This window comes from Phacochoerus africanus, chromosome 6 (assembly GCF_016906955.1).
Source record: "Phacochoerus africanus isolate WHEZ1 chromosome 6, ROS_Pafr_v1, whole genome shotgun sequence".
Lineage (NCBI taxonomy): Eukaryota > Metazoa > Chordata > Mammalia > Artiodactyla > Suidae > Phacochoerus > Phacochoerus africanus.
In genome coordinates this window covers 95953355-95978829 of record NC_062549.1, presented here as the reverse complement: position 1 = coordinate 95978829, position 25475 = coordinate 95953355, and the positions used below count along the sequence as shown (strand labels likewise).

At 49.3% G+C, this 25475-nt stretch overlaps 3 protein-coding genes across 7 annotated transcripts; 1 reads left to right on the top strand and 2 right to left on the bottom strand.

Moving 5' to 3' along the window:
* The first annotated feature begins 4692 nt into the window (after positions 1-4692).
* On the top strand, positions 4693-11325 carry CREB3L4 (cAMP responsive element binding protein 3 like 4). 5 transcript variants are annotated; one of them, XM_047784535.1, is made up of 10 exons: positions 4693-4816; positions 5560-5737; positions 6125-6371; positions 6570-6691; positions 9737-9829; positions 9962-10068; positions 10173-10241; positions 10330-10414; positions 10606-10702; positions 10849-11325. In XM_047784535.1, the coding sequence occupies exons 2-10, from the start codon at positions 5564-5566 to the stop codon at positions 11040-11042; spliced, it is 1188 nt and encodes a 395-aa protein (XP_047640491.1). In that variant the 5' UTR covers positions 4693-4816; positions 5560-5563; the 3' UTR covers positions 11043-11325. The 5 variants fall into 5 exon arrangements, with proteins under 5 accessions (XP_047640491.1, XP_047640489.1, XP_047640492.1 ...); XM_047784533.1 differs by lacking the exon at positions 4693-4816 and adding an exon at positions 4927-5201; XM_047784536.1 differs by lacking the exon at positions 4693-4816 and adding an exon at positions 5268-5348.
* Positions 11326-11700: 375 nt separating this feature from the next.
* On the bottom strand, positions 11701-14177 carry JTB (jumping translocation breakpoint). The gene is made up of 5 exons (XM_047784531.1): positions 13714-14177; positions 13514-13551; positions 13227-13309; positions 12711-12790; positions 11701-12018 (listed from the first exon to the last, which is right to left on the bottom strand). The coding sequence occupies exons 1-5, from the start codon at positions 13794-13796 to the stop codon at positions 11862-11864; spliced, it is 441 nt and encodes a 146-aa protein (XP_047640487.1). The 5' UTR covers positions 13797-14177; the 3' UTR covers positions 11701-11861.
* Positions 14178-17927: 3750 nt separating this feature from the next.
* On the bottom strand, positions 17928-22722 carry RAB13 (RAB13, member RAS oncogene family). The gene is made up of 8 exons (XM_047784530.1): positions 22449-22722; positions 21060-21120; positions 19824-19884; positions 19228-19305; positions 19042-19131; positions 18854-18919; positions 18690-18743; positions 17928-18483 (listed from the first exon to the last, which is right to left on the bottom strand). The coding sequence occupies exons 1-8, from the start codon at positions 22570-22572 to the stop codon at positions 18406-18408; spliced, it is 612 nt and encodes a 203-aa protein (XP_047640486.1). The 5' UTR covers positions 22573-22722; the 3' UTR covers positions 17928-18405.
* Positions 22723-25475: the final 2753 nt, after the last annotated feature.

Sequence of the window (25475 nt, the reverse complement as noted above, 5' to 3'; positions counted from 1 at the left end):
TGGAAATGGAGGGCAGCAACTTCCTTAAGAAAAGTCAGGAGTTCCCCTTTGGGCAGAGGTTTAAGGATCCGGTGTTGTCACTAGAGCTGCTGTGGCATGGATTCTATCCCTGGCCCAGAGAACTTCCAAATATGGCAGATTTAGCCCCCAAAAAGAGAGGGGGGTGGAACATGAGGACTTCCTGATGGAGCACGTTAAAAGAAAATAATCATCTAGGATTTTAAGATCAGGATGTAAGTAAAATGAAAGTCTCACCACTTAATAAAATTATCATTGGAAGTTTCTGTCGTGGCGTAGCAGAAACAATCCAACTAGTATCCATGAGGTTACGGGTTTGATCCCTGGCCTCGATCAGTGGGTTAAGGATCTGGCATTGCCATGAGCTGTGCTATAGGTCACGGACAAGGCTCAGATCCCAAGTTGCTATGGCTGTGGCATAGGCCCACAGCTACAGCTCTGATTCAGCCCCTAGCCTGGGAACTTCCATTGGTGGTGGGTGAGGCCCTAAAAAGAAAATAGACAAATAAATATTAAAAAGTAAAAAAATTATCACTGCTGTCCTAGGTTCTTAACTAAAAGATGAAAATTACTATTAGAGGCAACTCCAGAGTACTCAAGTGAATATGCTGGTTTGTCGAAAATTATGCTTTCAAGATTACTGATAATTAGGTGTTCCCACTGTGGCACAGTGGGTTAAGAATGCAACTGCAGGAGTTCCCATCATGGCACAGTGGTTAACGAATCCAACTAGGAACCATGAGGTTGCAGGTTCGATCCCTGGCCTTGCTCAGTGCTCAGTGGGTTAAGGATCTGGTGTTGCTGTGAGCTGTGGTGTAGGTTGCAGACACAGCTTGGATCCCGCATTGCTGTGGCTCTGGCGTAGGCTGGCGGCTACACCTCTGATTAGACCCCTAGGCTGGGAACCTCCACATGCAGCGGAAAACGGCCCTAGAAAAGGCAAAAAAGACAAAAAAAAAAAAAAGAATGCAACTGCAGTGGCTTGGGTCACTGCAGAGGTGAGTTTCCATTCCTGGCGGTGCAGTGGGTTAAGGGATCCAGCAGTGCTGCATCTGTGGCATAGGTCATAATGGTGGCTCAGATCCAATCCCTGACCCAGGAACTTCCATATGCTACACTTCCATATCCACTACCTGGCTGGGGCGTTCTCAGATTTTCCCACTCTTGTTTTTCCTGAATCTTGCTCAAGTAGTGGAGAGACAAAGCAGGCTTCCTAGATGCATGCAGAGCTCTAAGGAAAGCAGAGCTGTCCTTGCTGAGATCTTTCCTAGCAAGAAAGGTTTCAAAGGGCTTCTTGCAGGCTGTGCGTGAAGAGAGATAATTAACTGCAAGGTATATATAGTTATCCCTGGTTATCCATGAGGGATAGGTTCCAGGATCCCCCCTAGACACCAAAATCCTCAGATGTTCAAGTCCTTTAAATAAAATGTCATGGTACACAAAGTTCCCGTTGTGGCTCAGTGGTTAATGAACCCGACTAGTGTCCATGAGGACATGGGTTCCATCCCTGGCCCCACTCAGTGGGTTAAGGATCCAGTATTAGTGTGAGCTGGGGTGTAGGTCGCAGATGGGGCTCAGATCCTGAGCTGCTATAGCTGTGGCATAGGCCTAGCAGCTACAGCTCCAATTCAGCCCCTCCTAGGAACCTCCATATGCCATGGGTGTGGCCCTAAAAAGACAAAAGACAAAAAGAAATGGCATAGTACAGTCAGCACTCTGTGTTTGCAGGTTCTGCATCCATGGATAGGGAGGGCTGATTGCACTCAGCTTCTGTTAATGTTAGAACTGGACAAAACCGTCATCTGATCATCTGCTAATCTTTTTTTTTTTTTTTTTTTTGCTTTTTAGGGCTGCACTTGTGGCACATGGAGGTTCCCAGACTATGGGTCCAATAGGAGCTACATACAGCTGCTGGCCTACACCACAGCCACAGCAACACCAGATCCTTAACCCCCTGAGTGAGGCCAGGGATCGAACCTGCAACCTCATGTTCCTAGTTGGATTCGTTTCTGCCACGACGGGAACTCCCCATCTGCTAATCTAATTTCTCTCTTCCACCTGATTCATTAAGCTCCTAAGAGGGAAAAAGATCACACATCAAATTAAGGTGGAGCTAGGACTAGAACCCAAGAACCCAGGTATCCTGATTCCCAGCCTATGATTCCTTGTTAATAATCTTTTTTCTTTTTTCTTTCTTTCTTTTCTTTTTTTTTTTTTGCTTGTTTAGGGCCACAGCCATGGCATATGGAGATTCTCAGGCTAGGGGTTGAATGGGGGCTGCTGCTGGTCTACACCACAGCCACAGCAACTTGGGATCTGAGCTGCATCTTTGACCTACACCACAGCTCACAGCAATGACGGATCCTTAACCCACTGAGCAAGGCCAGGGATCAAACCTGTGTCCTCATGGATGTTTGTCAGATTCATTAACCGCTGAGCCACAACAGGAACTCCAATTTTTTTTTTTTTAAATGGTTGCACTCTTGGCATATGGAAGTTCCTGGGGCCAACTGAATCCGAGCCACAGCTGAGACTTATGATGGTTGTAGCAACTCAGGATCCTTTACCACACGGTGTAGGGCCGGGATCAAACCCATGGGGGGGTGCTCCCATGGCATGCAGATATTCCCAGGCCAGGAATTGAACCCACACCACAGCAGTGACCCGAGCCAATGCAAGGACAACGCCAGATCCTCAACTCACTGCACCACAAGAGAACTCCCCACAATAATCTTTTAATGTTCTGACTACTGGTCTTTGCTCCAAAAACTCCTATATCCTGGCTCCTACCTTACCTCTTTGGTGCAGTTCCTCCAAGCTATCTCAGAAGCTGCCCTTTGGGCCTGAAGTCCTCATAAAGACTGCCAAATAAAACATAGTTGCCAACTTTTAGGTTGTGCAATTTTTTTTTAAGTTGACAAGAGTAATCTTCTTTTTGGTCTTTTTAGGGCTGGACCCTCGGCATGTGAAAGTTCCCAGGCTAGGGATTGAATGGGAGCTGTAGCTGCTAGACCTGAGCCACAGCCACAGCAGCTCGGGATCCGAGCCCCATCTGCGACCTACACCACAGCTCACAGCAAAGCTGAATCCTTAACCCACTGATGGAGGTCAGGGATTGAGCCTGAGTCATCATGGATACTAGTTGGGTTTGTTATTACTGAGCCAGGACGGGAACTCCAACAAGAGTAGTCTGAAGTATTTAATTTCTCTCTGCCAGCTGTGAGTTGCTATGAGAACTCAATAAATATTAGTTAGATCCTGTTCTTGTCTTTACCTTCAGCCCATTCAAATTATCATAGGAAAAATACCAGTTTGAATTCTGGATCTATATCCCAAGTAGACGAAAAATCATACCTACACAGTATAACTCCATTATTTTAAGTTAATTCCAGAGTTTCTGCTGTGGCTCAGCAGTAACGAAGCCGACTAGTATCCATAAGACTCAGGTTCCATCCCTAGCCTCACTCAGTGGGCTAAGGATCTGGCATTTGACGTGAGCTGTGGCATGGGTTGCAGACACAGCTTGGATCCTGCATTGCTATAGCTGTGGTGTAGGCCTGCAGCTTGGTTCTTTATTTTCTTAATTTTTTTGGTCTTTTAGGGCCTCAACCACCGAATATGGTGGTTCCCAAGCTAAGGGTCCAATTGGAACTGTAGCCGCTGGCCTACGCCAGAGCCACAGCAAAGCGGAACCTCGCACGTCTGCGACCTACACCACAGCTCACAGCAACGCAGGATCCTTAACCCACTGAGCGAGGCCAGGGTTCTAACCCATGTCCTCACTGATGTTCATGGTGTTCGCTAACCGCTGAGCCAGGACGGGAACTCCAGGCAGGAGTAGTTCTGATTCAACTCCTAGCCTGGGAACTTCCATGTGCCTGCAGGTGTGGCCCTAAAAAACCCCATCAAAAAAGGTTAATTCCTGGGGGTTCCCGCTGTGGCCCAGAGGCTTTATCAGACTTGTCTCAGTAAGGGCGCCCAGTAGATCCCGCTGGGCACAATGGGTTAAGAATCTGGAGGAGTCGCTGCCCCTGGCAGGCGTAGGTTCAAAGCTCCGAAGCTCCCGCTGAGATTCATTGGATCCCTGGCCTGGGAACTTCCATATGCTGCAAGTGCAGCTGAAAAAGAAAAATAAAGTGAATTCCTGGGTCGTCAGCCTCTAGATCAAGGAAAATGTCCTGAGTATTACTACAATCTAATCATGTATCTCCCTCTCCTCACTAGTAAAATTAGTAAAACATCTCCTGCTCCGTCTACCTCAGAGCTGTTGTGGATTAAGCTAGGAACAGGGTTTATGAAAACATTATGCAGGGCACATTGCATATTGTTGTTGCTTATTATACGCAAAGAATAAGTCAAATTCCCAAACCAAATCCAAATGATTTCTTAACCTTTTGCAGTTTTCTAGACTCTTGTCCTTCAGTTAGTTGAGAGCCCCATGAGTGCGTCTATACAATTGCTGTTCTTTATCAGTAGCAATGCACAGATTACGGACACCGCGATTGCGCGACTTTGGGCCCGCTGAGTCAAAACTCTGTCATTTAGGTCTACAGGTTATTTACTCCCAGTTTAGGGCTTTGGAGTCACGTGGCAAGGGAAACCAAACCAAGCCTCTGCCCCCATTCCGGTAACTCCTCCCGCCCCCGCTTTCCTACAGTTTGTCTTGGGGCTCATACTCCGCCCTTTGGTCCAGAGGAATCAAATCCCCGCCGGACAAATAAGCACTTCGGCGGCATTGGCCTCACTCCCTCGCTGACTGCACATTCCGACCAGTTACCAGGGACCCTATCTCGAGACGGTAATCCCATTGGCTCAATGCCCTGCCCCTCAAAACCCCTATGTCTTTGGCTTCCAATCAGATTCAACCTTGGGAAGAGCGCCACGGGGTGGGGGAGGGGTGACTCCGCAAATCTTAGGCAATCCTGTGGATTGTCTTCGCCGTGGTCTCCCTCCTAGAAAATTGACCACCAGAGGACAAACACTCAAACATCCTGTGCTCCAGTCACAGCCATCTCTATCCTTCCCTGAGGAGCTACCAAAAACCTCAGGAAGACTTGCTATCGCTAGGAGAAACTGAGGCAGAAGGGGCAAGGCTGCTGTTTTCCTTGAGTCGGATTTGTGGACGCCCAGCCTCTTAACCCCCTACTCCCCGATACTGCGTCCCTATGGTGGCTCCTGGCTAGGTGCGACCCACTTTCCTAGTGTAAAGCTGGGGGCGGGGTTTGGCTAGGCAGGTCCAGGATGTGAGATCCTGGAAGAAAGAAAAGGTGTAGTGTTTGGGGCCGTCAACGGGCTAGGCTGGCCTGGCTGGGCTGGGCTCTTCGGAACAGGTAATATCCGGGGCAGAGAGGTGGCTGTTGCTCTGAACCCGAGATCTCCGGGTGACAGGTGAGGGGGCTGCACAGGTGAGGAAGGGGAATAATGGAAGAGGGAGAGGAACCCAGAAACTGTGTGTGTGTGTGTGTGTGTGTGTGTCGGGGGTGTGGGGGGGACCATCCTCCTCCTTCTGCAACTCAATCCACCCCACATGCTTCCCCGCAGAAGCATGGATTTCAGAACCCCTGACCTACTGGATGTGTGGCTGGAGCCCCCAGAAGATGTCTTCTCAACAGGATCCTTCCCCGAGCTGGGACTCCACTGTCCACCTCCAGAGGTCCCAGTGACTAGGCTACAAGAACAGGAGCTCCAAGGCTGGGAGTCCAGTGGGGGCCGTGGCTGTGTGAGTGTGATGATTGGAAGTGGGTATGAGTTGAGACAGAACTCTGTGATATAAAGTCCAAGAGGCTTTAGCCTGCACTCAGAGGTCCAAAGACAGAGCCCCTAAAATATTTATTTTTTTGCCCGTGCCCATGGCATGCAGAAGTTCCAAGGCAGGGATTTAACCCATGCAACAGTGGAGACCCAAACCACAGCTGCGACAAGGCTGGATCCTTAGCCTGCTGGTCTGCCAGGGAACTCCAATAAAATAGACATGCGCTGTAACTATCCTAATATCCAAGGACAGAAGGAGCTGAAACTGAAGCATGAAGGATCATCTAGTTTTGACATCAGATAGGACTTCCAGAATTCTTTCCTCCTGTGTACATATGTACCCTCTTCTATGTAGGGTCTTCAAGAGAGTGAGCCTGAAGATTTCCTGAAGGTTTTCATTGATCCCAATGAAGTGTACTGCTCAGAAGCATCTCCTGGCAGTGACAGTGGACTCTCCGAGGATCCTGGTCATCCAGACAGTCCCCTTGCTCCCAAACCCCCCGGTTCCCCTGCCTTCTGTGAGGTCGTCTATGAGGCGGGGGCCCTGGAGAAGATGCAGGGGGAAGCTGGGACAGCTGTAGAACTTATCTCCATCCAGCTAGGTCAGTGTTCTTTGTGGGAAGGGGACATTGGCCCTAACTGTAGCGTTAAAGGGTTTTCCCCAACCTGTTCCACTACCCAGGCCCTGTGGCCATCAGGGGGCCATCACACAGCCGTGGCCCCCACTGGACTCCCAGCCTTGCAGCTCCTGTTCTCGTAGCCTCCATCTCCTTTCTCCCAGCCTCCTATGTCTCCCTCAGATCAGTGGAACCCACCGTTTATGGTGCCTGATGCCTGCATGGTCAGTGAGCTGCCTCCTGATGCTCATGCCCACATCCTGCCCGGAGCCGGTGCTGCAAACCCAGTGCCTCCTGTGGCCCTGGTGAGTCTTGGGGGTCAGCTGGATTCAGTTCTCCCTTGCTATACAGAACTGGGAAGTAGGGGATGAGGGAGGGGAAAACTGATGCTGGACACTGTCTTTGTCTCAATTTTTGTGGCATCAGGCCTGAATACCGGGGGGACGTGGGCAACTTTTAAGAGCAGGAAAGGTCAAGAGAGACAGAAACTGCTGGGGGTGAAGTGATGATGCCTCAGTTAAAGAGTGGGTGGGGTGAGGGAATCTGGGGATAGGGCTCAGGAGAAAGCCCCGACTTGTGTGCACTGTCTGCTCAGCCAGGGCCATTGTCTCAGCTTTGGGTCAGGATGTGGAAATGAGACAGGCCACCTGGGAGTTCAACTGGTTACTGGGTACGGGGTGTAGAAGCAACTGAAACTTCTATTTATTTATTTATTTATTTTTACTGGAACAATGGTTCAGCAGGCATCACTGGCCATAGTTACAGGGTAGGGCAGTAATGCATCACATACCTTCTCCAAGGCTGGCTGGGCTGGTCCCTGCAGTGGGGACAAGGAGGGGGCCTTGCTCAGGCTACTGTTCCTTCCTTAATCCTGAAAAGAACTCCTTGTGTGCAAAAGACAGGGAAAAGGCTCTAGTCCCTCCTCCGCAAATCTGTGGTTGAAATGGAGACCAGAAGCCAAGTCAAGCATCTGAGAATCTTGGGCTGAGGAACCTTAAACAGTCTGAGGCATCTGTCTGCCTGCCTATCTATCTATCTATCTTTTTTTTTTTTTTTTGGTCTTTTTAGGGCCGAATCCACGGCACATGGAGGTTCCCAGGCTAGGGGTGGAATTGGAGTTGGAGCTGCTGGCCTACACCACAGCCACAGCAATGCCAGATCCGAGTCACGTCTGTGACCTATACCACAGTTCATGGTAATCCTGAATCCTTAACCCAATGAGCAAGGCCAGGGGATAGATGCTGCGTCCTCATGGATGCTAGTAAGATTTGTCTCCCATGAGTCACAACAGGAACTCCCAGTCTGTGGCATCCACACTTAAGTGTTAAGTGTGCATCGGAAATACTGGGGAGTTTTGTTTTTTAAAATAAAACCCTCTAGGCCTCATTTTCAGAGATTTTCATTAGGCGGATTGAGAGCAACACCCCTCCAGTATTTCACTAAATAGTTACAGAAGCAAGAAAATATCAGAAAAATGCACAGATAGAAGTGGTTTAGCTAAAAGCCAAAGAACATCTGGAGGCAAAAACAAAAGCAAATTCCTCCTAGGTCACAAAGTGAAGCATAAGGAGTTCCCTCACTGTGACGTGACCAGATTGGTGGCGTCTTGGCAGCGCTGGGACACAGGTTCAATTCCCTGCTAAGCACAGTGGGTTAAGGATCTGGTATTTGCATAGCCACAGTGTAGACTGCAATTGTGGCTTGGATCTGATCCCTGGCCCAAGAACTCCATATGCCAAGGGGTGGTCACAAAAAAAAAAAAAAAAAAAAAAAAAAAAAAGCTAAAAACAATGAAGCATAAATCTTTCAAAAAGTACCATTCGTTAGGAAAAGCAAGTCACTCAGTTGATGCGCTCAACGTGAACCAGACACCATCTCTTCTCTCCACATACTTTGATATGAGAAGTGCTTCAGACTGGCTGCCTTTGGGGAATTCTTTGAGAGAGGACAAAACTTCAGTCTGAAAAGCAGGGCTCAGACCCTAGGGGCGAACAGGCCTTTGTGGTTGAGAGATAACACTGCCAAACTGAAGTTAATGGCTGAAAGTGAACGTTTTCCTGCTGTTAAGATTAGTAAACTCATTTTAGCGAGTTACTCCACATTCTCTTCACATGCCCCTACTTTTTTTTTTTTTTTTTTGGTGCTTTTTCTTTTGGGGGCTCCACCTGTGGCATATGGAAGTTCCCAGGCTAGGGATCGAATCAGAGCTATAGCTGCTGGCCTATGCTTGCCGATGACCAGGCAAGCAAAGACCAAGGCCACACCTACAACAGCCCCTTCGAATGTCCAGAATAAGTGTTGTTCCATCAGAGCTGAGCAGCAGCTAAGGGCAAGAAGAAAGCCACAGCATGGAGTTCCTGTTGTGGCTCAGTGGTTAACGAATCCGACTAGGAACCATGAGGTTGCGGGTTCGATCCCTGGCCTTGCTCAGCGGGTTAAGGATCCGGTGTTGCCGTGAGCTATGGTGTAGGTCACAGATGCAGCTCAGATCCTGCGTTGCTGTGGCTCTAGAGAGGGCCAGCGGCTATAGCTCTGATTAGATCCCCAGCCTGGGAACCTCATATGCTGCAGGTGAAACCCTAAAAAGACAAAAAAAAAGAAAAAAGAAAGCCACAGCAACCTGGGATCCGAGCCTTGTCCACGTCCTACAGCACAGCTCACAGCAATGCCAGATCCGTAACACACTTAGCGAGGCCAGGGATCAAACACACATCCTCATGAATCCCCGTCAGGTTTATTAACCAGTGAGCCATGGTGGGAACTCCACTCCTACGTACTAGGACCTGAACAGGTCTGCTCTAGCTTGGTCAGAGGACGAGGGCCCTATGTCTGTGGGCAAAGGATATGACAATACCTCCTCCCTCCCTTGTCCATTCTTAGAAGTCCCTCTGAGGCTTGATCCAGAGTCTGTCTGAATTAAATCCCTGCCCCTCACCTCATTTCATGGTTTGTTATTCCTCTGTGCCATTAAGAAACACCCTCCAGGAGTTCCTGTCGTGGCGCAGTGGTGGTTAACAAATCCAACTAGGAACCATGAGGTTGCGGGTTCGGTCCCTGCCCTTGCTTAGTGGGTTAAGGATCCGGCGTTGCCGTGAGCTGTGGTGTAGGTTGCAGACGCAGCTCGGATCCTGCGTTGCTGTGGCTTTGGCGTAGACTGGCAGCTACAGTTCCGATTAGACCCCTAGCCTGGGAACCTCCATATGTCTCGGGAGTGGCACAAGAAATAGCAAAAAGACAAAAAAAAAAAAAAGAAAGAAACACCCTCCAGGAGGCCTGCAAGGGGAACGGCCTAAGAATTGCAAAGGGGATGACCCTCTCTCCATTCTCATCTTCTATTGTCCCTCCACCAGCTGCCCTACCAAGCCTTGTTCCTGACAGATGAGGAGAAGCGTCTGCTGGGACAGGAAGGGGTCTCCCTGCCCTCTCACCTGCCCCTCACCAAGGTAACAGGCTTCCCCAAAGGGTATCCCAACCCAGCAGCCCTATCATGGCCCCCGAGGAGCCAGGAGAGCAGAGGGAGAGTTGGGGAGTTGAGGGAGGTTATGGGCCCCGTTCTGATACACCCTGGGCCCCAGGCAGAAGAGAGGGTCCTCAAGAAAGTCAGGAGGAAAATCCGCAACAAGCAGTCAGCGCAGGACAGCCGGCGGCGAAAGAAAGAGTACATTGATGGACTAGAGAGCAGGTATGTTTCTGGCTTCCACCTCTGGGCCCCCTTCCTCACCAAGCAGACAAGGTCAGGGACTCACATGACTACAGAGCCTTGTGCGACCTGTCCATACTCCCTAGGGTGGCTGCCTGTTCTGCACAGAACCAGGAACTACAGAAGAAAGTCCAGGAGCTGGAGAGGCACAACCTGTGAGTGAGAACAGCGCGCAGCCTGTCGGGACGCCATTCACGGGCCCTGCTTCCCGGGAGATCTAACCCTCTACTCCCCGCTTCCCAGCTCCCTGGTGACTCAGCTCCGCCAGCTGCAGATGCTTATTGTTCAAACGTCCAACAAAGCTGCCCAGACGAGCACTTGTGTTCTGGTACCTGCAGTCTGTTTGCCATTCCGCCACCCCTTCCCTCCGTCTGCTGCCACGTTCCCATCCCGAGAGCCCCGCTTCCCAGCCGTACCTGTCTTCCCATCCCGATGACTCCAACTGCCCCCAGTCACTCTGCCCTCTGCTCCCTTCCTTTATTGTCACCACAGCCCAAGTGTCCTCTTGCTTCTTCCCAGATCCTTCTTTTCTCTTTGGCTCTCATCATCCTGCCCAGCTTCAGCCCCTTTCAGGACCTGCCTGAAGCTGGGCCTGAGGACTACCAGCCTCGAGGAGGTGAGAGGCGAGGGCAGGAAGGGGACACTGTTTTCCAGGGTAGCCGAGAAGTGGGAGGGAGGGAGGAGGTCCTGTTCTGTCTAGGATCCCTCCCGCCCCCAGTCACAGGGGCACTAAACTACTGCCCTTTTTCCTTCATCCCACAGTGATTTCTAGAAATATCCTGACTCACAAGGACACGACAGGAAATCTGGAGAACCCAGTGGTAGAGTCCAGATTGGAGGGGCCACTGGGGGTCAAGGGTAGAAACGGCTCCACAAGGACACTGCTTGAGAAGATGGGGGGGAGGGCAGGCCCCAGCAGGCACATCAGAACTGTGCTGCATGCTGATGAGATGTGAGCTGTCACACTTCCTGGCCCACTTCCCAATCATAACAAGGAATCCAGGGCTCCGATATGCTTCTGCTTCCCCCTAGGATTCCTGCTCAGGGTTCTTTGGCCTCAGGGGACTGAGTCACATTAGGATGTCCTAGATGTCTGCACCCTGTGGCTCAGTCTGCCTATGGAGGGGGGGCACCTCAAATACTTTTGTTGCGTGTCTGTGATTTTATTTCTTCTTTGGGGATGGGGTGAAGGGAAATATTTGTTTTGGCTGAGAAATAAACTTTTTTGCTGCAGTTGTATCCTGGCAGTTTCAGAGTAAGCAGTGGAAGAGGGGGAGGACAGGTACTTGGCAAACTGGAACTTAGAGTTGCCACCCGCTTTCTCTCTCTCTACCCCCATGACTTCCCGGCCCAAATCAAACTACAATGTGGAGGAGTTCCTGTCATGGCTCAGCGGTAACACACCTTTCTAGCATCCATGAGGACGTGGGTTGAAGATCCAGCATTGCCGTGAGCTGTGGTGTAGGTCTCAGACACAGCTTGGATCCCATGTTGCCGTGGCTGTGGTGTTGGCTGGCAGCTACAGCTCTGATTTGACCCCTAGCCTGGGAACCTCCATATACCTCGGGTGCAGCCCTAAAAAGACCGGAAAAAAATTAGAATTGGGAAAGGAAATGATTTTACTCTTTTTATTCTATTCATTTACTGATTTCGCTGAGGAGAAAGGGCGAAGGGTATGCCACCACAGGGTTCCAGAGAACCAGGGGCACGAGTCAGTCCATTCCCCTTTCTCTGAGGTAGGGTCTCTAAGACCCCGATAAAAGGGGAGAAGTTAGTTATATGGACTCAATTTGCTTCCGGACCTTTTCCAGAGCCTTCCTGTCCAGTTGTCGCTGACGCACGATGACCAGGCAAGCAAAGACCAAGGCCACACCTACAACAGCCCCTTCGAATTTCCAGAATAAGTGTTGTTCCATCAGAGCTGAGCGGCAGCTAAGGGCAAGAAGAAACAGTTATTCCCAGGGAAGGCCACGTAGCCTCTCCCTCTAATCTCTTTCCTGCTTCATCCTAACCAAGATACATAGCTGAGGGAAGAAGAGGAAACCAAAGCCAGCCATTTATTCATTTACTTATTTATTTATTTGGCTTTTTAGGGCTGTACCTGCGGCATATGGAGGTTCCCAGGCTAGGGGTCAAATTGGAGCAGTAGCCACTGGCCTACACCACAGCCACAGCAAATGCCAGATCCGAGCCATGTCTGCGACCTACACCACAGCTCACAGCAATGCCGGATCCTTAACCCACTGAGCAAGGCCGGGGATCGAACCTACATCCTCATGGATGCTAGTAAGATTCGTTTCCCCTGAGCCACGATGGGAACTCCCAGAGTCAGCCTTCTAATGTGTTTATAGCACATTAATCCCACTTGAATATTTAATTTATTTTCTGGTGAGAAAAGCAGAGCTGTGTGAGCCAGTTTTACTGATGAGGAAATATGGCCAATAACATCGCGCCGAGGAGTAGAGCTGGGACTTGGGTTCGAGTTATTTGGCTCCAGATCCCCTCCTTTTTCCAATATGCCATGCTACCTCCAGACAAAGAGGAAGTGGGGGGACAATCTGCCTAAAGTCATAGGGAGCAAAGGAGGTGATCTAGGAGGTTTCAAGAAGAGAAGAAGCACTTACCTCTTGAACTCATTCCTCTTAGATGAGCTGCATGTGATTTTCTCCACATACCCTGTGGAACTGCACTCAGGGGTAGTTTTCTGTCAGGAGGAAAGGACCAAAGCACATGTTAGGAAGCGGTGGCAGGAGAAGCAGAAGGCTGCCATTCAGAACGGGCAGGTGCCCAAGTGCCATGGCTCAGAGCTGGCAGGCAACAACAGAGAACTAATGAAGAGTTCTGATGGCGATGATGGTGGTGGTTACATGATCAGGAGTATCTTTTAGCAGGAACACTTTGGGGCAAGACTCTAGGAGAGGTGACAGCAGGTTCTGGAGCCCACTGGAGTATAAATGAACCGAACACAGTTATTAACTGAATGTTGCCATTAACTTGGAAAGAGCATTTTTGGGGGGCGGGGGGGAGGGGGACAAGTTCAGATGTGGACTTAGACTGCAAGGAAAAAGAAGACAAGACAATGCAAAGGCACACTTAGTTAATTTGATGTGAGGAAAGAGGGAGAGAAAACAGATACTCACAGCCTGGAAATTAGAACATGGAGCACACTCTTCTGCCACCACAAACTCTTCCACCAGCCAGCACGGCAAATTTGAGGTGCTCACTAAAGACGGAGAGAAAATGCAAGCCTCAGACTTCGTTCAGGAAGTATTTCTCCCCAAAGTTCTGCCCATCGACTTCCTAACCCCGCTGAATGGCCTCATTTCACGTGGTGCCGCCCTTTCCCACTCATGTTCTTGGTATACGGGAAGATATAAACACAAAGCAAAACAACTATAGGGCTGTCGGGTTCCTAGACATCACCCACCTGAAAGTTTCTCCTCGCGCACGGGAGCTTCTGCTTGGCTGCAGCGGGTGATGGGGGGGAAAGGGGCAAAAGTCAGTAGCCAGAAAACTGGGGACTGATCCACCTCCGCGGTCCAGGGACACGGTCTCCTTCATCCCAGGGGGCGGGGACGACCCGATCCCGCCATCCCCTCCTTTTCCCTGCCCTCAGCCCCTCCTTACCAGAGCTTTAAAGTGAAAGCGCAGAGCAACCAGCAGAGGTGGTGGCCCTGGGGGAGGCCACGCCTCCCCGCGCCCGCAGGCATGGAGTGCTCAGCGTCGCACCTGTCGGGACGCAGGGACCTGCTTGACTGGCCTAGTGCCTCGGTCGGAACGCAGAGGCGGCGCTTACTCAGCAGTCCTCGGGGAAGTTCCAATTCAGGGCTACGAAATGCTGGGTTGCCTAACAGATCAAAGACGCTATCAGGACATTCCCATGACCACGGCAAGAAAAGGCAATAAGCATTTGTTGGCTAGGACCGTGAGTTTCCTTCGGACCCGTCAGATCCTCTCCAAGGGCCGAAAGGGCGTAGGGCCTAGCACGCCCTCGGCTCCGCCTCCACTCCCGGCGCAGCCATCTTGCTCCGCGCAGGACCGTGGCGGGTTTTCCAGAGTTAGGCCAGTCGTCGGAAGCGGAGGCCCGCGGGTTGCCTGATGGGCCTTGTAGTCTTCCGGGCTAGGTGGCGCCTCGCCGGTGCTCCCGGGGAAATGGATCCCCCTGCTTTTGTGCGGTGACGCCCCATTGGCTCGACGCCCCGTTGCATTATGGGCCTGGTAGTCTTTTGCCGGAACAGGGGAAATGGCGGTGGTCGGGTTCGAGTTATCGGTTCGTTGCTCCCTAGGCTGTGGCTGGTTTGCTTTTCTGGGCTAGAACAGTGAGAAGTAAATGGAACTATACGTCTGCCTCTCAGGACTTTCTCCCTCCTTAATGGGATTCACAGGAATTCTCGTTGTGGCTCAGCGGTAACGAACCCCACTAGCATACATGAGGATGTGGGTTCAATCCCTGGCCTCCCTCAGTGGGTTAAGGATCCGGCGTTGCTGTGGCTCTGTGTAGGCTGGCGGCTACAGCTCGGATTGGACCCCTAGCCTGAGAACCTCCATATGCCGCGGGTGCAGCCCTAAAAAGACAAAACACACACACAGGATTCACCATTAAGCATCGGACTTTTAAATACCCTTCTCCCTTCCCACCTCCATCGGAGGTCAAGGGGAGATCCTGGGTGGGCGGTCCAGAGATGGCAAAACTGCATTTTTTCCTCCTTCCAGGGGCCAGAATACCAGAGATCCAAGGTGAAAGTGAAGTCTTCCCCTGTCTCTGGGCTTTCACTCAGCTCTACCCAGGGTTCACCTCTCCTGTTAATTGCTAAATTAACCCAGAGCTGGTCCTTTGAATAACCTCCTCAGATTTTCTCAGCTGTCTCTTGCTCCTACCTAATGCAATGAGAAGAGCTTGAGATGTGACATCCCAAGAAGTGTTGAGTCCAAGTTCAGGTGCTTAATAGCTAAATGACTTTAGGACTGTATCTGAATGGCAGTGTTCTGTGTCAAATGGAAATACTAATGTGCATTTTCTAGGTTTCGGTATTTTTTTTTGGCAAGATGCAAATGAAATGTTTATAAAAATACTTTATTCTCTTCTAATTATACTGCCTCACATTTACCTTTTAGAGTCAACATTTAGCTCACTGATGTTGGCATTATCCTTGTTTTATGAATAAGATCAGAGTGTGTCACCTGTCCAAGATCACACAGCTAGTAGAAGAGCTGAGGCTGAAGCCCAGACTTTCAGGCCACAGGTTTTTGTTTTTCGTTTTTTAATTACTCAATGAATTTATTACATTTATAGTTGTATAATGATCGCCACAATCCAATTTTATAGGATTTCCATCCCACGACCCCAGCGCATGCCCCCACCCCCGTTTTTGTTTTTGTTTTTTGCCTCGCTTGTGGCATGTGGAAGTTCCCAGCCAGGGATGGAACTCGTGCCACAACAGTGATCCAAGCTGCTGCAATAACAACGCTGAATCCTTAAACCCTCTGTACCACAAGGGAACTCTCCAGGCCATAGATTTGTGCCTGATTTCCATCCCCATGGAGTTAAACCTTGACATACATCCAGAACTGTAGTGATGTGACCCACATTCTGGGTTCATGCTTTACTATCTGATAATGTATTAGTCACTATCCTAATTGTGCCAGAATTTTTCACCTAGTTTTTCATATATGTATGTCTGTAGCCTCTCAGAAATTGGACCATATGAATGTTCTCAGTAGATGGAGGAATTTAAAATAAACTTTATATAAATATAGGCACTATTAATAATCTGTATCCATATCCCACCTTCTCAAAATCAAAACACTATCATCATTTTTTTTTTCTTTTTAGGGCCACACCTAGAGCATGTGGAAGTTCCAGGCTAGGGGCCCAATCGGAGCTACAGCTGCTGACCTGCTCCAGAGCCACAGCAACGTGGGATCCAAGCAGTGTCTGTGACCGACACCACAGCTCACGGCAACGCCGGATCCTTAACCCACTGAGCGAGGCCAGGGATCAAGCCTGAAACCTCATGGTTCCTAGTTTTTTTTTTTTTTCGTCTTTTTGCTTTTTCTAGGGCAGCTCCCGCAGCACATGGGGATTCCCAGGCCAGGAGTCCAGTCGGAGTCGTAGCCACAGCAATGAGGGATCCGAGCCGCGTCTGCAACCTACACCACAGCTCATGGCAATGCCGGATCCTCAACCCACCAAGCAAGGCCAGGAATCATACCCGCAAGCTCATGGTTCCTAGTCAGATTCGTCAACCACTGCGCCACAACAGGAACTCCCCTCCTCATACTTTTTTAACTCTGCTCCTCACTCACCTCCTTCTCCCACAGCTATTCCCCTCCCCCATAGCCCTAAGGGCTAGAGCACTTTTGGAGATTAACAGTGTATCTGGTGCTACATCCCATAAATTCTCTCTTCCCATCAAACATGAACCTGGTTACTCAAGAGCAGGAACTTTCATTGGGTGGGATGTGAAAAAATAAAACCCACAACCTGGTGAATGGGCTGAGCTTTAATTTTGCTTGAAACTATCTGTTCCTTTATTATTTGTCTGCGTGTGTCATTTGTATGTTATAGAAAGTTCTTGTTTATTTTTTTTCCCAGCTGTACCCTTGACATGCAGAAGTTCCCAGGACTGGGATCAAACCAGAGCCACAGCAGTGACAATGCCAGATCCTTAACCCACTGAGCCACGAGGGAACTCTGGGTATGGATTTTTTTCCCAGCATTTTTTAGCTGTAATAAAGGTTTTGGCTGAAATACAGTATTCTGTTACTCCCTACCCAATTCTACTGTGTCTCATGACAAGCTGGGAGATCTTGTAAGATCTCACTTCCAATAGCCTTTCCAAGCAACTGAATAGGATCTCTATGCTGAAAGTGGATTTTAAAATATCTGGTCTAGGGGGTTCCCGTTGTGGCTCAGCGTGTTAAGAACCGACAAGCATCCACAAGGATGCAGGTTTGATCCCTGGCCTCACTCAGTGGGTTAAAGGATCTGGGGTTGCCACAAGCTGAGGTTTGGATCTGGCATTTCTGTGGCTGTAGTGCAGGCCAGCAGCTATGGCTCCAGACCCCTAGCCTGGGAACCTCCATATGCTGCTAGTGCAGCCCTGAAAAGAACAAAAAAAAATTCTCTAAGGAGTTCTCTGGTGTCTCAGTGGGTTAAGGATCCAGTGTTGTCACTGCTGTAGTGCATGTTTGGTCCCTGGCCCAGGAAACCTCCGCATGCAGTGGGTGGAGAAAAAAAAAAAAAAAAAAATCTGGTGTGTGACAAAGATATCAGTCAGTCTTCTTCCTGGGATACACACAATGTAAGTTTTTCCTCATCTCTTTGTTATTCAGTGCTTAGGGGCTATTTTTGTTAAATTGTATTAATCCCTCTTCTTGTTAAGTCCCACCTGGAGGTTATATTAACTTGATTGTGTGTAGCACAAAGTAGATGCTCAAATAAATATTACGACTAAATGAATCTTTTCTGTACCTCATTTTCTTCATCTACAAAAGCACATAATAATGCCTACTAGTTACCTAAAGATATTGCTGGCAGAAACAATCACTCCTCTGGGGAGGCCCAAGAAAAAGTCCTCTTTTAGAATTCCCTGGTTAAGACCCTGGCCACAAGGATCCTCTAACTCCTGCGTTGCAAAGAGGATGTCCATTCTGTCAGGTTCAGAGAAACCACTCATTCCCTCATCAATTAAATAGCTGGGAAAGGAAGCACTGTAGGACCGGGCACCACAGGAACTCAACTAGATTCAGGGAGACTGATCACCTTAATTGGGCAAGAATTGGGTTTATGAGTAGAGAGCAAATTCCAACAATAATGAAAGTTACCCAAACCAGGGACATTTGTGCAAATGGTGGCCTTTAATACTGAAAAAGACCATGCAGAGTGACAGGATTGGACTAAACCTTCAGAAGGTGGTGCTGAGCCAGCCTCGCACAGCGCCCTAAAGCCTGATCCAGTAACAGAATAAGTCAGTCATTTATTTACATTTATGTTTGCCCCAGGAACCCAGAGAAGGTCTGAGGCCTCAGGCCATCCCTCCTCCCTTTCCTCCTCCCTGTCTTCCTACCTCCTCCTCACCCTCTTTCACTTTCTCAATTCTTCTTCTTGCCTCTCCTTCCCTCTCTATCTTACCCCTTCTTCCCTCTTTCCTCCCCTCCCCCTCCTTTTTTCTTCTCCTTTTTCTCCTTATTCTTCCGCCATCTACCCATCTGTATCCCTCCAAGCCCCACTTGCTATTTCTCCCCGGCCCAGCCCCTCCGCCCTGCCTCCCTCAGGTTCTGCCTCCAGGCTTAGGGTGGGGAGGCAGAAAGGGGCCCTCAGCCCAGGGAGCACTTGTTGGTGTTCTTCTTGTCACAAGTTTTCAGGTCAGTGCTGTGGGGCTTGTTGCTGTTTCCCTACAGGGAGAAAGGTACAGAGGTTGGGGTGAGAATGGTGGGCTGGGGTCTGGGGCCATAAAATGAAGGAGACTCGCCCTCATGGGAAGTCTTAGCACGGCTGCCCCCCCCCTCCCAACACACACACACACACATACACACACACACACATACACACACACACACACACACACGCAGTTGTACTTAGCCGAGCGGAATCAACGCACCAATCTCCGGCCTCCTGACTTGAGCAAGATGTCCCGGGCCAGGGAACTAAAGGCCTGATGGAGAAAGGAGAGATTGAGATTGTACAGCACAGGTTGGAGGGGAGGAGAAGTCAAATCTTGCAATACTTCATCTCTTTGAGGGGTGGGTGTGGGGTGTGTCTCACCTCATCTACGTTCATACTGGATTTGGCACTTGTCTCGAAAAAACGGATTCCATGCTCCCGGGCCAACTGCATTGGGGTGAAGCAGGAAGAGTCAGCTGAAGGGCAGCAGCCAAGTCCTCTGTAAATCCAGCCTCATCTTGGACCCCCCCCCCAGCCCAGTTCTGGAACATTGCCCAGCTTGCTCTCACCTTATCGGCTTGCTCCTTCTGTACCTTCCTCTTGGCCTCCATGTCACACTTGTTCCCCAGTAAGAGGCGCTCTACCCCAGTGGAGGCATTCTGGGAGCAAAAGGGAAGACAAGCAAAAGTTGGGTCCTGCCCATCTTCACAGTCCCCTTTATGCCAATTCCCCCATCTCTCTGAGGAAGTCCTTACCTCTTTGATGCTCTTCATCCAGTTCTGAATGTTCTCAAAGGATTTCTCATCTGTGATGTCGTATACTAGGATAATGCCCTGGGGAAACAGCAGAGTTCACAGTGGGGTCTTGCACCATATTGCCCTGTTTAGGCTTCCCACTGCCCTCTAAGTGACCCTGCAAAGTCTACTCACAAGCCTAATCATTAGGCCATTTGGGGCCCTCTGCAACCCATTCTGTGCCCCTCTCCATTTTTTCTCTGCCCCAACCCCTGCCCCTCTGTATTCATACAGTCTATGGCCTTGTGCCTCATCCCTTGTCCAAAACCACACTTTTTTTTTTTTTTTTGGTCTTTTTGCCATTTCTTGGGCCGCTCCTACGGCATATGGAAGTTCCCAGGCTAGGGGTCGAATCGGAACTGTAGCTGCCAGCCTACGCCAGAGCCACAGCAACTAGGGATCCGAGCCACATCTGCGACCTACACCACAGCTCATGGCAACACCGGATCGTTAACCCACTGAGCAAGGGCAGAGACCGAACCCGCAACCTCATGGTTCCTAGTCGGATTCATTAACCACTGCACCATGACGGGAACTCCCAAAACCACACTTCTTACCATGGCTCCACGGTAATAGGCGGTAGTTATCGTCTTGAATCGCTCTTGGCCAGCCGTGTCCCTGAAGAAGTGGAATATTTCATGGGGTGGGATAGAGGGAAGAGCTCTCCAAAGAGAGAACCCCAGCCATACCCCCTAAGAATTTAGCTTTTGCAACAAGAGGTGCTGAAAGGAACAGAATCAGAAAATAGTAAAGAAAGAAAGGGGGTGAAAGATGGTTGGGCTGATGTTGAGCCATGGTAAAGATCTAAGAAACAAGATCTTTCTGTTTTATTCAGCGCTTACTCTTTGCCAATACTGTATATGTATCATTTTACTTGTGTCATTTTATCTAATCTTCACTTTATCCTTGCCAGATGTGTTTCATTGTCTCTACTTTACAAATGAGGAAACAGACTCAGGGAGGCCAAATAACTAATGAAGTTCATTCTGTAGCAGAACCAGGATTGAACCACACATTCTGCTCTTATCTACTGTATCATAATGCCTCCATTAAGCCTACTATGGAACCCCCGTCCTCATGGGTACTAATTGGATTCCTTACCACTAGGCCATGGCGGGAACTCCCAGAAATGGATTTTTTGTTTGTTTGTTTGTCTTTTTGCCTTTTCTAAGGCCGCTTACGGCGGCATATGGAGGTTCCCAGGCTAGGGGTCGAATTGGAGCTGCAGCCACCGGCCCACACCTCAGCTCACAGCAACACTGGATCCTTAACCCACTGAGCAAGGCCAGGGATCGAACCTACATTCTCATAGTTCATAGCCAGATTCGTTAACCACTGCGCCACAACGGGAACTCCCAGAAATGGATTTTAAAAAGTGCTGGAAGCAGCCATGGGGAAAGGGAGAGAAAAGAGGCAAACTAGAAGGGAAATGGTTATAAAAGGTAAATGAGGAAGTCTGGTTTAGAAATCCTGGGGAGGGGGGTGGTTTGGAGTTCCTGTTATGGCTCAGTGGAAATGAATCTGATTAGCACCCTTGAGGACACAGGTTCAATCCCTGGCCTTGCTCAGTGGGTTAAGGATCCGGCATTGCTGTGACCTGTGGTCTAAGATGCAGCTTGGATCCTGCGGTTGCTGTGGCTGTGGTGTAGGCCTGTGGCTACATCTCCAGTTCAACCCTAGCCTGGGAACCTCCATATGCCAAGGGCGCAGCCCTAAAAATACAAAAAAAAAAAGAAGAAGAAGAAGAAGAAGAAGAAGAAGATGAAAAGAAATCCTGCGGGGGGTTCACTCACCAGACTTGCAGTTTGATCTTTTTCCCCTCTATATCCACAGTGCGAATCTTGAAATCAATTCCTAAGGGTGGAGAATATACACTGAAATTGAGACATGAATGTATATGCATGTCAAAGTGTGTGGTGAGATAGACAGGAATCGAGCAGGAGCAGTGCCAGCAATTCTGCAGGGAGGCACTTGGGAAGCAATCTTGGAGGCAGTGCAAAACGAGGAGGATTTTCTCAAAGCTGTATGTGTAGAGCAAACATACTGTTTTTACAATCAAAAGTCAAGCACATTGATTTTATGGATTTTGTGGAGGAAGGCGATGAAAATTCTGCTGGGAGTCTTAAGGCGTTTAAGGCACTTCTTGGGTCCACTCAGCCATGTCAGCTGACAACTGTCTTAATTCAATTTGTCTCCTCCAAAATATTACTTTCAGATTTTTCCTCTGTTTTCTTAGAACCCTCTACTCTTGGTTCTCCCACCTACCCTCCTGGCCCTAAGGGTAAAGAGCGAGAAAAAAGGTAGCTGATGCCAATCTATGCGAATTAACTCCTAAACCAAATTTGCAGCCGAGAAAGCTTGGGGCTAAACAAGACTCCCTCAGAGACTGACTTAGGAGACAGGGGCATTTTCCCCTCCCCTTTCTAACCAGGATTATCTTGAGAACTCTCCTTGTCTTATTTCCCAGGCCAGAGATCCAGAACCAGGAGAGGGGAGGGGGGAAACAGTGTTCTTAGTGCAAACTTGTGCACCTCCCCCAAGCCTGTTGGGAGCTCCAGGGAGGAGGCTGAGTCACCAGGCTGACTCAGAGACCCCAAAAGTCCCCTCACTCCCACCTTCCTCACCAGGCTGATTGGATATTCATGATCACAGTCCTTGGGCCACTTTCCAGCACACCCGGCCACTCCGTTCCATCCTCCCCAACCCCTACTAAGTTGAGAGGCAGGGAGGCTGGAAAGTAGACCGTAAGATGGGGATGCAATTGGGAGAGTGTGCCACTCAGGAGGACGGAAAGAGGTTAGCAGAACTGGGAGCCAGATGTTAAAGGAGAGTGTATACAGGAAACATGGAGAGGGGTCAAGAGTTCTAGGTGGGTGGGGGTGGGGAACAGGAGCTGAGAGAAAAATGGCCTTCGTGTGGATTTGGGAAGGCAAGGGAGACAGGTGGCACCAAGAAAATCGGGGCTTGGCACCACCGAGCAGTTATCTGGAGGTCTCAGAGAGGTTAGAGGTCCGGGTGCCATCCAGAGACGCATAAGGGGGAGGGGTCTGAGACAGGGGTTGAGGGGCTGGAGTTTAGAAGCCTGACTCTAAGGAGGCAGTCGTGGGCCACTAGTAACCCCAGAGCCTGAAGATGAGGGCCCGGGGGGGAGTCGGGATCTAGGGTATCGCCAGTGGGCTCACCGATGGTGGAGATGTATGTGTTGTTGAAGTTGTCCTCTGCAAAGCGAATGATCAGACAAGTCTTGCCCACCCCTGAGTCCCCGATCAGCAGCAACTTGAAGAGGTGGTCGTAGGCTTTGGCCATGGCGGACACTGGGGGTGCCGGGGGAGGGGTGGGGAAGCGCCGGGCACCGGGAGGCGGGATTGGAGGGGTGGCCGACTGAGCGGCCGGGAGCCCAGGCCAGGAAGTTTTCCTCCCTCTCCGCCCAGGCTCCGGGAAAAAGGAGAGGCGGCCCTCCTCTGGGCCCCACCCCCTGCCCGCCCACCCCTTTCTGCGGGCCGAGGAAGCCAGCCCAACCTTCAGCTCTCCAGGCTTTCCCTTCTGGAGCAACGTTGGCCTGTTTCTCTAATCGATTCCTCCAGCTTTTGGCTTGCCATCGTTCCCCTCTTTTGACTTCATTCTTCTAGACTGAGGCCAGAGAGGCTAGGGGGAAGTAAAGTAGAGATGTAATCAAATGACCAGGGGAAGAGGAATTTTAGAAGAATTAGGGGAAAGGGAATGTTTGGGGGAATAAGGGTGAAGGCTAGGATAACGCTGGGAGTTGGCAAAAATTGGGGATTTTTGGAGGGGCGACTCAAGGAAAATAGAACCGTTCTATTTTCTAGAAGGGGCAGTTCTAGAATTCTGGTGTTATTGTTCCAAGCCCTTAGTTTCAGAATCCCAACTTCATTTGAAAAAAGCGGGATGCTTGGAGCAGGTGGCTATTTGTTGAGTCAGTCTGCCCCCTGGTGGCACAGAGTGAAAATTGAAATTAATTGTACCATCGAATCAGTCCCCCACCCCCACCCCGCTTCCACCATCACCTCCATCCCTAGTTGCGCGCACCCGCACCCTTCACCTAGATACATTCTGGAGCTTCATTTTGAGCAGTCTTCCTTCTGGGACTCTGTGTGTGAATTCTCTGAGAAGCCAGCTCAAGAAGACAGAGATGGAGACCACAAGTCTCTGGCCTCATTCTTTTGATGAATGTGGATCTTTTAACACAGCCCTGAGGCAGTACTCCTAACACCTCACTGAACAGACTGTGAATGTGTAGCCTTGGCAACCTGGAAGCTGAAATGCAGAGAACATGGCTATAAAGAAACTAGTTTATCTTTGCCTTTGGAAAAAATTGTTCAAAATATCTGCTTTTCTTACAGTGGGTCGGAAGAATAGTTCTTGTACGATGCACTGGTTGAGAGGGCATCTTTGTCACTTATTCCTGTCACCTTCTGTGCCGATGCTTGTCCCTTCTCAAATACAATTATTCAGTCCCCATTTGTCCTTTATCCCACCATCCATTATGTCTTCAAGCTTCATGACAAAGCTTGAGTGTTCTTTACTTCTCTTCTCTGGTCAAATTATCTCTCATTGGTCCTTTATTCTTCAATTTTCATGTATTGTTCTGAAAATCCATCAGTTCTTTTTGTTTTGTTTTTTTGTTTTGTCTTTTTAGGGCTGCACTCATGGCAAATGGTTCCCAGGCTAGGGGTCATATCAGAGCTGCAGCTGCTGGCTAACACCACAGCCACAAGCAATGCCAGATCCAAGCTTTGTCTGCAACCTACACCACAGCTCATGGCAAAGCTGGATCCTCAACCCACTGACCAGGGCCAGGGATGGACCTTGCATCCTCATGGATACTAGTTCGTTCTTAACCCACTGAGCCACAGTGGGAACTTCTCTATCAGTTCATTTTTGTTTAATTTTATTTTGTCTGGATCTGAACTTTTCATCCCCGCCAATATCTTATTCTTGTTCACCTCTCTAAATTGTATTTAATCTGGTGCATACACGCTTTCACTGGAACCCCATCTTCATAGTACTCTCCCCTTAGCTCTCAGAGCTTCTGCAACACTGCCTTCCCTCCACCTCCCAATTTTGGCAGGTTCATTCTGGCCTTGGTTTTGTATTCACCAGCTTTTCCCTCAGCCTAAAATACTATATCCCTCCAGATTCTTGCTAGATTGATTCCTTGTCTTTCAGATTTCAGCTTAAATGTCACTTCTTTAGAGGTTTTTCCTGCCCAGCAGTATTGTGTTGGAACCAATTCTTTTTTTTTTTCTTGGCCATGTCTGGGCCAGGGATCAAAGCTGCACCACAGGAGCAACCCCCCCAGCTGCTGCAGTGACAACACTGATCCTTAACCTGCTGTACCACAAGGGAACTCCTAGAACCAATTCTTACTGGCTCATGAGAACAGACTATGCTTATCTCTTCCCAAATCTGTGTTTAATAATGTCACATTGGTAGTCCGATACTGGCCATAGTGAGAGTATTTACAGCACTGAAATTAGCAAAGACAGCAAATCAGGGCTCACCTCCATAAAGCCAGTTGTTAAAGTTTTACCAGCACACTTTTGACTGGAACTATTCCATTCCTTTGGAGTTAACCACATCCCCAGTGCCATTTGGGTCATCTTCATCCCTCCGTTATGACAAATGGACATTCTAATCTTTTGAGCATTATTGAAGAAGATGATGATTGGGCCTTCATTTTTTTTTCCTTCTTCTCATTCCCTGTCAGACGTGTCAGTGCTGCCAAGATTAGAAATCTTGGAAGGGCATTGCTGGTGAAAACGTGGGTGAAAGGAAGTGGGAATGTAAATTGGCACAATCTTTTTGGAAGGCAGTTTAGTAACATAATTTGGACAATTTTTTTTTCTTTTTTTGGCCAGACCCATTGCATATGGAAGTTCCTGGGCCAGGGATTGAATATGAGCCACAGCTGCAACCTGCATCGGAACTGGGCAATGCAGAATCCTTAACCCACTGTGCTGGGCTGGGGATTGAACCCGAGCCGCCACACAGACAACACCAGATTTTTAATCAGCCACAGTGGAAACTGCCTGGACAATTTAATAGCTCTGGGCATCACTTTCCAAATCTGTAAAATGAGGATAATAATATTATCAAATCCAATGGGGACCTGCTGTATAGCACAGGGAACTCTACCCAATACTCTGTGATAATCTATGTGGGAAAAGAATGTGAAAAAGAATGGATGT

What these genes read in the sequence shown, in the direction of transcription:
- CREB3L4 (XM_047784535.1), top strand. Translation starts at nt 5,564, where the DNA reads ATGGATTTCAGAACCCCTGACCTACTGGATGTGTGGCTGGAGCCCCCA. An exon ending in CTCACCTGCCCCTCACCAAG is followed by an intron (nt 9,830 to 9,961) that starts GTAACAGGCTTC and finishes CCTGGGCCCCAG; the next exon opens with GCAGAAGAGAGGGTCCTCAA. An exon ending in ATTGATGGACTAGAGAGCAG is followed by an intron (nt 10,069 to 10,172) that starts GTATGTTTCTGG and finishes CATACTCCCTAG; the next exon opens with GGTGGCTGCCTGTTCTGCAC.
- JTB (XM_047784531.1), bottom strand. Translation starts at nt 13,796, where the DNA reads ATGCCTGCGGGCGCGGGGAGGCGTGGCCTCCCCCAGGGCCACCACCTC. An exon ending in GCTTTCACTTTAAAGCTCTG is followed by an intron (nt 13,552 to 13,713) that starts GTAAGGAGGGGC and finishes CACCCGCTGCAG; the next exon opens with CCAAGCAGAAGCTCCCGTGC. An exon ending in AAGAGGAATGAGTTCAAGAG is followed by an intron (nt 12,019 to 12,710) that starts GTAAGTGCTTCT and finishes TCTTGCCCTTAG; the next exon opens with CTGCCGCTCAGCTCTGATGG.
- RAB13 (XM_047784530.1), bottom strand. Translation starts at nt 22,572, where the DNA reads ATGGCCAAAGCCTACGACCACCTCTTCAAGTTGCTGCTGATCGGGGAC. An exon ending in CCTATTACCGTGGAGCCATG is followed by an intron (nt 19,306 to 19,823) that starts GTAAGAAGTGTG and finishes CTGTTTCCCCAG; the next exon opens with GGCATTATCCTAGTATACGA. An exon ending in CCAGTATGAACGTAGATGAG is followed by an intron (nt 18,744 to 18,853) that starts GTGAGACACACC and finishes TTTCTCCATCAG; the next exon opens with GCCTTTAGTTCCCTGGCCCG.